At 47.3% G+C, this 9,908-nt stretch overlaps 1 protein-coding gene across 1 annotated transcript; it reads right to left on the minus strand.

The window, feature by feature from the left end:
• Window positions 1-5,373: 5,373 nt before the first annotated feature.
• On the minus strand, window positions 5,374-9,648 carry LOC127048297 (homeobox protein HMX1-like). Its single transcript, XM_050948010.1, is given in 3 exon segments — window positions 5,374-7,109; window positions 9,403-9,582; window positions 9,585-9,648. Coding segments are annotated over 3 exon segments (849 nt in total). The 3' UTR covers window positions 5,374-6,504.
• Between the last annotated feature and the right edge of the window lie 260 nt (window positions 9,649-9,908).

Genomic DNA, 9,908 nt, shown 5'->3' on the forward strand with positions numbered 1-9,908 from the left:
CAAAACTGCTGTGACTTCTTATTAGATTATGTATATTAAGCATAAGAAAAACAGTAAAGACTCAGTCCTGCAAACTGATCCATGCAGTGAGACCCCCTGTACGCATGCAGACCTGCACTGAACTCTGGAAAAAAAACTTTTTCCGCCACCCTTCCAAAAGGCTTGGTTAAAAAGCTTGAGGAGGGAGAGAATGAATCACCATGGCTGAAAGTCTGGGAAATGAATCTTAAAACTATCATCTGTCAAAGGCACTGAACCAGATTACTCTCTCAGTTACATCAGTATAAATGTAGAGTAACGCCATTGACACCAGTGGATTTACTCTGGATTTGCACCAGTATAAATGAAATCAGAAAAAGACCCCTAATTTTTCTACTATCTCTCCATTAGAAAGTCTTTCTAGGCCACAATGATTTTGGTTTACCTTTCCTGCACCTTTTCTGTGCCTGTTACATCCTTTTTGAGCGGAAATGACCAAACATGTGCAATATGTGCTACACAGCTCTGCTGATTTGCCCCATTAAAGGCCCTGGCCAAATATTAAAAGTGACTGCCTATCAGTGTTTTATATAAAGGTTTAGGTAAACTATAGCCTTGTCTGAACACCTCCTGCATTTACCCAGTGCTGAATTTGTTTAATTTACCTTAAACCTGATTAAATTTAGCTGGATGTGCACTGGTGCTTACCTTGAAAGTAGGGAATGGATTCTCCTCTCATGTAGGCAGATGTGAGTATGAACGATTATAATCTTATTTACGAGGATATAAATCAGAGTTAACCCCATTGAAGAACATGAAATTATTTACAGAAGTGTTGTTGTAGCAGAGAGAGTCCCCATGCAGGTCAGGGCCCCATTGGGCCAGTCGTTGTACAAATGCATAGGAACAGTCCTTGCCCAAAATATCTTGCAACCTAAATCCATGACACAACTGATGGATGAAACAAAGAAGCAAGAGAGGTGAAGGGAAGAGGAGGCCAGAAATAACAGGGTTTTTAGCATAGACTAGCTCTCTCCATAGGTCATAGCCTGTGTAGCAGGAATCACAACAATCTCAACTTCTCCGTCTCTTTTTAGTCATACTCAGGGGCCACCTAACTAGATCTGCACACAGGAATGAAATCCAGATCCGACCTTATGCATTTAATGCCTCTTGTCTCCTCTCTGAGAAGCAGCTCTATTGCTCTCACTTTAGGCCACATTCTGCACAGCCCTTACAAGCATGCATAGCAGCAGGGAAGGGCATAAGCACCTTCCCTTTCTAACATTGCTCATGTAAGGTCAGGTAGAATTGCATCATCTTCTCCCAGAGGAGTGCAGGAACTGCTCCCCACCTACTCCCCCAGGGGCACATAGGCTCCAAAAGGGGCAAGGAGGGGTGAAAAGGAGGTAGGGCCATGGCTCCATGCTGGTCTGTGGAGCAGGCCAGCTACACGGGGGCTAGTAAACTGCATTCCATATAGGTAGTGGGGGCATAGCTTCTGCATGCCCAGGAGCTCTGAGAAGCAGCCAGCCGCTCTTGAGTGTAGAGGCTGCAGTTTGGGACAGCCCTTATACAGACTATGGGAAGTGGGGTAGAGAAGTCTTTATTCACACCCTTTGGTGGCCAGATAAGGCTACTGTCCATCCAGTTCAATCCAAAATAAATAATTTCCTCATTCTCTTTGCCTTAAGACTATGGGCCCATCCTGAAATCCTCTGACCAGGAAAAATTGCTACTAAAAATCAATAGACCTGGTGCTGATCTCATTTATACCCATTTTAAACCAGTGTAACGCAGCGGATTTACTCTAAGTTTACACCAACATGAGGTTTGCTCTGTGTAAGCTCAAAAGCTTATCTCTCTCACCAAAAGAAGTTGGTCTAATAAAAGATATTTCCTCACCCACCTTATCTCTCTAATATCCTAGGACTGACACGGCTACAGCAACACAACATAAAACTTATCTATAAATTGTAAGATTTTCTGGGCAGGGACTTTTGCTTATTTTGTGTATTTAAGGAGCTTAGTACAATGGAGTCCAGTCTCATTTAGGGTCTCCAGGTACGATCCTAATACAAATAATATGCAGTAGTACAAAATGTACATGTTGTTTTTGTTACGGGGAAGTGTATTATAAAGAATTCCCTTGGGCCTGGTCTGCAGCTAAAACGTAGGTTGACCTAGCAACGTAGCTCAGGGCTGTGAAAAACATCACACCCCTTGCCAACAGGTAGATGTAACCCCCCCTGTAGACTCAGCTAAGCTGATGGGAGAATTCTTCCAACATCCTAACTACTGTCTCTGGAGCTGCAATGGAAAAACCCTTTCTGTGCTGTAGCAAGGATCCACACTACCATGGTAGTGCTGCAGTGATGTGGCTGTGCTGCTGTCGTACCTCTCTGTGGAAGCAAATGATCTCTTCTAACCACAGATTTGAAACTGACACATCAACTAAGACCTTGGGGTCATTCCTTTGTTTGTGATAAACTTTGGCAGCAAACTATCATATCCCAGTTGCAGCCACTAGTCAACTGTGATATGTTGGGGGAATTTTTGTTTGTTTGTTTTTGTTTTAGTGTTTGTCTACATGGGGACATCCAGGAAAAGTAATCTGAATTAACTAAAGGTATGAAGTGGATTAATTGAATCACCTGAAATCCCTGTATGGATGCTGTTATTCAAATGGCCTTTATTTGGTTTAATTTAATTCACTTTGAGAGTGATTTAAGATAAACTGAATAAAAGCCACTTTAATTCTGAATGAAGGTATTCATGCAGAGGTTTAATGCAGTTTAACTAATCCACTTCCAACTCACACCTGTAGTTAATTTGGATTAACTTTCCTGGATCTCTCCCAACAGATAAGCCTCATTTATTTCATATTGTGCAGAAGGGGGATTTCCTCTCTCATCTAGAATAGTAGCTAATTATCCAAAATAGTAAAACTCTGAACTTCTTTCTGGATTTTCAAATCACCAACAACAATAATGGAGACTCCTTCTTTAGGACCCAATCCTGCTATGGGATCTAGCATTAGAATGCTTGAGTGGTTTCTTTAATGTTATAGTATTCTAGCTTCTCTCTGTTGAATGTGGATCAGGTTAGTGATTGGGATAGCTTTTATGTCGGTGATGAGGGTAACTTTTTCTTCCTTTACTTACAGATTTTCCTTATATTTTAAAAGAATAGCCACTTCCTTAACAAAGGGTAACTAACCATTTTCACTTACAAATATAGTTAGTTTAAAATCAGAAGGAAGCTCAGATGCATTCAATGTAAATTTTAAAAAGTTAGATGTTTATTTGCAAATCACACCTTTTGTTCTATCCTATACTTGGTTATCTTTTAATTAAAATAATTTAATGTAGAAAAACACCTTGCAAGTGGAAGACTGGGTGTATTATATTCAATAGCATATTATATGTAACAGTATTTTTCCATTGATCCAAATAACTGCAGTTATAGCTTGAATAATACTTACAAAAAATACTATTTATTTCAACTGCTTAGGTGTTTTAGTCAACTATTGATCCCAGTACTAGCTCTTTACGGGTATTCAGTAACTTTGGAATAAACTCATAAGAAAGCTGCACAATTTTGGACCTAACATAGGACCTACATTATACTGATGGTCTGTGTTAAATCTCCTTTTTATATATAAAATATATTCCTTTAATAATATTGGGTAGATTTGTATTCAGTTACTGATGTGAATCCAGAGTAAGTCCACTGAAAACAGTAGTTATTCCAGATTCACATCGGCGTAATAGAGAGTAGAATCCGACACTTGCATAATTGGTTTAATAATAACCTTGGAATAAATGGGTCTTAATTATCTGAAAGGATGGTTTAATGTATTGCCTTTATCTGTTTCAGAGACATTTGTTGTATCAATAGTATGAATGGGTGAAGTTATTAAACTCAAATTTACTTCCATTTATACCCTTTACATCTGATGAAAATACCATTGCTGTGACCTCTGGAAAGATTGGTGGAGTCCTATTAAGCTGCCGCTTCGCACCATAGTAATTCCATAGTAATAAATGCTGTATTTTGCCTAGGTATTAAATTAACAATTGAAAAGCTGAGATATTCCGCAGAGGGGCTTCTCACCCTGAATAGATCATCTGTCACATATATATACACAGAGAGAGAGAGAGTTGCACAGTATCAAATTACCTTATAAATAAAGGCATCCTCACTTCTTTAAACGCCCATTGCCAAATCTCTTTAGATTTGGGGGATCTGACAGCTCAAAAAAAAATCCTAAATTTATTCAACCAAATACATAGACAGTGAATGAAAAAAGAGGGTGGTCCCTTGAAGCTCCAGCCATAATTTTTGTGCCCCGCAATTGAACTGTGAATGTAGAGACAGAAAACTTTTGGTGCAGTGTAAAGAAACAAGGAAGATACACAGAAGGGGTTCCTATGCGTTATGTTTAATAATATGTAAATTACTATTTACAGTGTAGTCTTAGTTGTTGGATCGTTGTTTATTCCTATTATAATGATGGGAGATAGAGGCCTTCCAGAACTTGGCGTCTGTGAGAGAATTCAAGATTGGCAATAGAGTTTGAAGGGTCAAACAATGTTCCCATTTTATCAAGCCAGAAACATGGCTTAGCTCCATAGCCACTAAGCAAAGCTGTGATCCTGCGGTCAAGCATTCATTTGATCAAGTGTTTACTTAGCAACTTCTGTGGCGCTGCATTACACCAAACGATATTTCTTTTAAAAGGAATTTCTTGGTTTGAAAAAAAAAAAGTTCCACACGGTACTTTCTTCCAATTACAAGCTTAACTCTCCCTTCTTTCTTGCGTCAGGTTCTTTCAGCACAAGCCACTGCTTACATTTCACACTCGGGCTGGGGCACATAATTACGCAGACACTTATCTCGTGCATTTACTAACTGACCAGAGAGGAATGATGAAAAAAAGGAAGAAAAGACGGCGCTTTGCTAAAAATAAAAATTAAAAAAAGAAAGAAAGTTTTCTCCTGCATTTCATTTGTCAGCAGCCGCAGCATAGCGATGCACTTGTCAATTTCACCCAGCTGTTTCCCTCTTATCTTTGAATGTTCATTTAAACAGGTTTAGAAAACTGTCTTTCTGGCTTTGAAACATTTTCCTTTAGGTGCTATTTGCCATAACTGAGCACATATTTAAGTTCTTTGCCTGGGTCGAGGTTTGTAACTAAAATATAGATCTAATAATAGATCCTGTCTAATTTCCCCAATAATGTAATAAAAAGTTCAATTATCAAACCATACAGTCTTTATAAAGGGCAACGTCCTGAATCACTGATGGCATTTAGTGCAGAGGAAGAAGTGAATTTGAATAACACCACGAACGTCTTTTCTCAAACCTTTATTTTTTTAAAAATCCATCAGACATGCACTAAGAAACATTTTTACACTGCTTATCATTAACTGTATTGAACAGGCATGCACTTTATGTTACTGATAGAAAAGATTTATTTTCCACCCTTTTATATAGTAGAAGTTTGAAACCAATATATGACCATTCTGTTTAGAAATCTATAAAAATATTGTTCATTATTCTAGTATAGCAGATAAAAATGCCCCACATTTAATACAAAAATGTGACAGGAAGCTTGATTTTTCTTGGAGACGCTGGAAGGGCCAGTTTTAACCCCCAAGAACCGGAATTTAATCGAAATGTCAACAACTTAATGGTGTCAGGAAATACCTAGTTTTCGAGAATTTACGGTAGTAGAATTCTCAAGTATAGAAGAATGTAACCAGGCCTAGTACTTTAGGACAGGCGTAGAGGTTTATTGTACTCACAGCCTCAACCACATGAGAGAGAGATTCAGTGTGATGCAGGACATGGTATTTGCTACTGAGACATCGATCTACATAGCAAATGAATGATCTCCAGAATTCATGTCCCATTTTCTTTGGTTCTCAACGACTGTATTTCTACTAACAAGAAAAATGGGAATTGTAAACAAGACCTTTGTAAAAATACCCCTTGAAGCTTTAACAATATTTTAGAGATAAATTAGCCTTTCAACTGAAAGAGAAAGGCAGCTTGTGATCAGCCACAGCTAATCCTTGCTTGGATTTCTATTTGTATTCATATAGCAGTATGAGTGTTTGCATATCTTTGGATAACTTTGAACTAATCAAACGACAGCGTTTCTCTTTTATTAAGTGTTGCCAGAGCAAGGGGGTTATCCACACTCCCTTCGCAGATGCACGGTGTGTGAGAAAGAGGGATACGGGGAACGTGCAGGGTTCCAAGTCAAAGGGATCCCTGGTTAAAAGCAGTAGCTTTGCATAGGACCTTGTTTTTGTCGCGTCCTTTTAATAAGTTACGGGTTGAACCAAATGCAGGAAGACACACCAGAGAGCGGGGTGAAGGGATCCTACTGACATGCTGGGCATATAGATGACACTGGCGCAAGGTGCAGACTTCATCAGCCGCTCACTGGAACAAGGCCGTGCGGCTGCAGACGCGGAGGGCGGAAAGGTGCGGGGGAAGCAGCAGGATGGGCGGTTATACATCCCCCTCCACAAGGCTGAAATATTTGCCCGGACTTGGGAAACACAGGTAAGGGAGGCTGCTGCCCGGATAGAGCAGGGGGAAGGACAGCGGCAGTAAACAACGACGGAGGAAAGTGCTGTCTTTGTACAGGGTGGGGAAGGCGAGCGAAACCGAAGCTGCCGCCCCCTGGGGTGGCAATTCCCCAGGCGGCTCTGCCTGGCCCGGAGCGGGGCCCTCCAGCTCCGCAGACATTTGTCTCTTGAGCTTATTTCTGCGGTTCTGGAACCAGATCTTCACCTGGGTCTCGGAGAGCTGCAGGGCGCGGGCCAGGCCGGCGCGCTCGGCGCTGCTCAGGTAGCGCTTCCTGTCGAAGGCGGACTCCAGCTGGAAGACCTGGCTCTTGGAGAAGATGGTGCGGGTCTTCTTCTTGCTGGCTCCCGCCAGTAGCTTGCTGCAGCTCCCGTGGGCCCCGGCGGCTCCTCCTTCCCGGAGCGAGGGGTCGGGGCCGCGGGGCAACGCCTCAGATAGGGGAGAGCCCGCCCCTCCTCCTGCCTCACCGGCGGGCCTGAGGCCCCGTCCTGCAGCCGGGCCCGCTGCCATCCGGCAGGTCTCCTTTCCTGCAGCGGCAAAGCACAACATCAGCCCTCCCCGCCGCAGCAATAGCCTGCACCCCCACGCCTCCGGCAGGGAGCCCGGTGGGCGGCGGGTGTCCCCGCCCGGGAGCTGCCGGGAACTGCTGAGGGCGAGTGTAGCAGTCCGGGGGGGTCTAGCAGCAACCCCCAGGGGGACCCCCGAGGAAGGAGAGGGGGCGAAGAGCTTCCGCTGCCGGATGCAGGGGCACCCCAAGGGATGGGGAGCCGTAGAAGAGAAATTAGGTGCCCCAGGGTTTAGGACAGGGTCACAAGGCGGCGGGAGTGGGGTAGGGTACCCGGTATAAACAGCCTGAAAGACTGGGGGGGACGTGGGAGGGATAGTTATCTTCCCGCTTTCATCACCATGGCAAAGTGTAACAGGAGAACCAGGTGTGTGCAGTGTGAGGGAGGTATCTGTGCAGCCACCCAGCCCACACTCGTCCCCATGGTATCCAAGCCCCTGGTTGTACATGAATGCACCGTGCAATATGAGTGCTGTGAGTCGGGTGAATGCACAGTGTGCGCGCAGTGTATTTGTGTAGGCGAGTGTGTGCAGTGTGGATAATGCTGTAGGTGTGGGTATACGGTATGTCTGTGTGTATAGGTGTGGTATGCAGCAAGGGTGTGTAGGGATGATGTGTGCGCAGTTTGTGTAGGGGTGGCATGCAGATGCAGTAGGGATATGTGCATTGTGTGGCGATGTGCAGGGGTGTGTGCAGCAGGTGGGGGTGTGTGCCGTGTGTTCAGGCTGTGGATGCAGTAGGTGATGGGTGGAGGTGGGGGTGTGCAGTGTATGAAGTAAGAGTGTGCAGTAGGCGGGGGCATGCAGTGTGGGGGTGCAGTATGGGTGTGTGCAGTATGTAGGGGGTGCAGTGGAGGGGTCTAGTAGATGGAGACATTCAGTGTGTGTGGGGGGGGTGCAGTAGGTGGTGGTACGTACGCAGTAGTTGGGGTGGGGATGCAGTGTGTTTGGTTGTACAGTGTGTGGGTGTGTGCAGTAAGTGGGGTGGAGGTGCAGTGTGTGGTGATGTGCGCAGTAGATGGGTGGAGGTGCAGTGTGTGTACTTGTGTGCAGTAGGCCGGGTGGAGGTGCAGTGTGTGGTGGCATGTGCGCAGGAAGTGGGGTGGAGGTGCAGTGTCGTGTGTTTGTGTGGTGCTGTGTGCAGTAGGCGAGGTGGGGGCTGAGTGTGTGTTTGTGTGGTGCTGTGTGCAGTAGGCGGGGTGGGTGTTGAGTGTGTGTCTGCGTAGTGCTGTGTGCAGTAGGTGGGGTGGGGGTTGAGTGTGTGTCTATGTGGTGCTGTGTGCAGTAGGCGAGGTGGGGGTTGAGTGTGTGTTTGTGTGGTGCTGTGTGCAGTGTGGTGGTGTGTGCAGTAGGCGGGGTGGGGGCTGAGTGTATGTCTGTGTGGTGCTGTGTACAGTGGGCGGGGTGGGGGCTGAGTGTGTGTCTGTGTGGTGCTGTGTGCGGTAGACGGGGTAGGGGCTGAGTGTGTGTCTGTGTGGTGCTGTGTGCGGTAGGTGGGGTGGCGGCTCAGTGTGTGTCTGTGTGGTGCTGTGTGTGGTAGGCGGGGTAGGGGCTGAGTGTGTGTCTGTGTGGTGCTGTGTGCAGTAGGCGAGGTGGGGGTTGAATGTGTGTCTGTGTGGTGCTGTGTGCAGTAGGCGGGGTGGGGGTTGAGTGTGTGTTTGTGTGGTGCTGTGTGCAGTAGGCAGGGTGGGGGTTGAGTGTGTGTCTGTGTGGTGCTGTGTGCAGTAGGCGAGGTGGGGGTTGAGTGTGTGTCTGTGTGGTGCTGTGTGCAGTAGGCGGGGTGGGGGTTGAGTGTGTGTTTATGTGGTGCTGTGTGCAGTGTGGTGGTGTGTGCAGTAGGCGGGGTGGGGGCTGAGTGTGTGTCTGTGTGGTGCTGTGTGCAGTAGGCGGGGTGGGCGTTGAGTGTGTGTTTGTGTGGTGCTGTGTGCAGTGTGGTGGTGTGTGCAGTAGGCGGGGTGGGGGCTGAGTGTGTGTCTGTGTGGTGCTGTGTGCAGTAGGCGGGGTGGAGGTTGAGTGTGTGTTTGTGCGGTGCTGTGTGCAGTGTGGTGCTGTGTGCAGTAGGCAGGGTGGGGGCTGAGTGTGTGTCTGTGTGGTGCTGTGTGCAGTAGGCGGGGTGGAGGTTGAGTGTGTGTTTGTGTGGTGCTGTGTGCAGTGTGGTGGTGTGTGCAGGAGGCAGGGTGGGGGCTGAGTGTGTGTCTGTGTGCCGTGTCTAGCTGTGCATGTCAAAGATACAGCCGGAGGCTCCAGTTTCTATACCCGGGTTTCTGCAGCGCGTCCGGAGCTGCTGTTCCAAAGGCCCCTCCTCCTGCTCCGCCGGGTCCAGCCGGGAGCAGCGGGCTCTGCCCGGCTCCCGCCGCAGCCTGGGGCTCCTGGCCGAGTCCGCGCCGCCGCGAGCCTTGCGCTTCAAGATGCTGCCAGTGGTGAACGCCAGGCAGGCGGCGGCGGCTCCGCGCCCGGGCTCACCCTCCGGCGGCTCTCGCAGCCCAGCGGCAGCCCTGCCATGGGGGACGGAGCGGGACGCGCGGCTGCCCGACTCCTGCCTGTCTCTGCGCCTCCGACTCCCCGCCGGCTGCACCATCCCGCGGGCCTGGCCGGAGCCGCAGCGGCGCTGAACCCTAGGCCGGGCGGCTGCCAGGCAGGAGGAGCTGTGATTGGCTGCGGGGGGACGGAGGGAGGGGCCGGCAACGGGAGAGGAGAGGGAGGGGGGAGAAATGTGGGGAGACAAACAGGAGAAAGGAGGAGAGAGACAGGGAGAAAGCAAG

The sequence above is a fragment of the Gopherus flavomarginatus genome, chromosome 3 (assembly GCF_025201925.1).
Source record: "Gopherus flavomarginatus isolate rGopFla2 chromosome 3, rGopFla2.mat.asm, whole genome shotgun sequence".
Lineage (NCBI taxonomy): Eukaryota > Metazoa > Chordata > Testudines > Testudinidae > Gopherus > Gopherus flavomarginatus.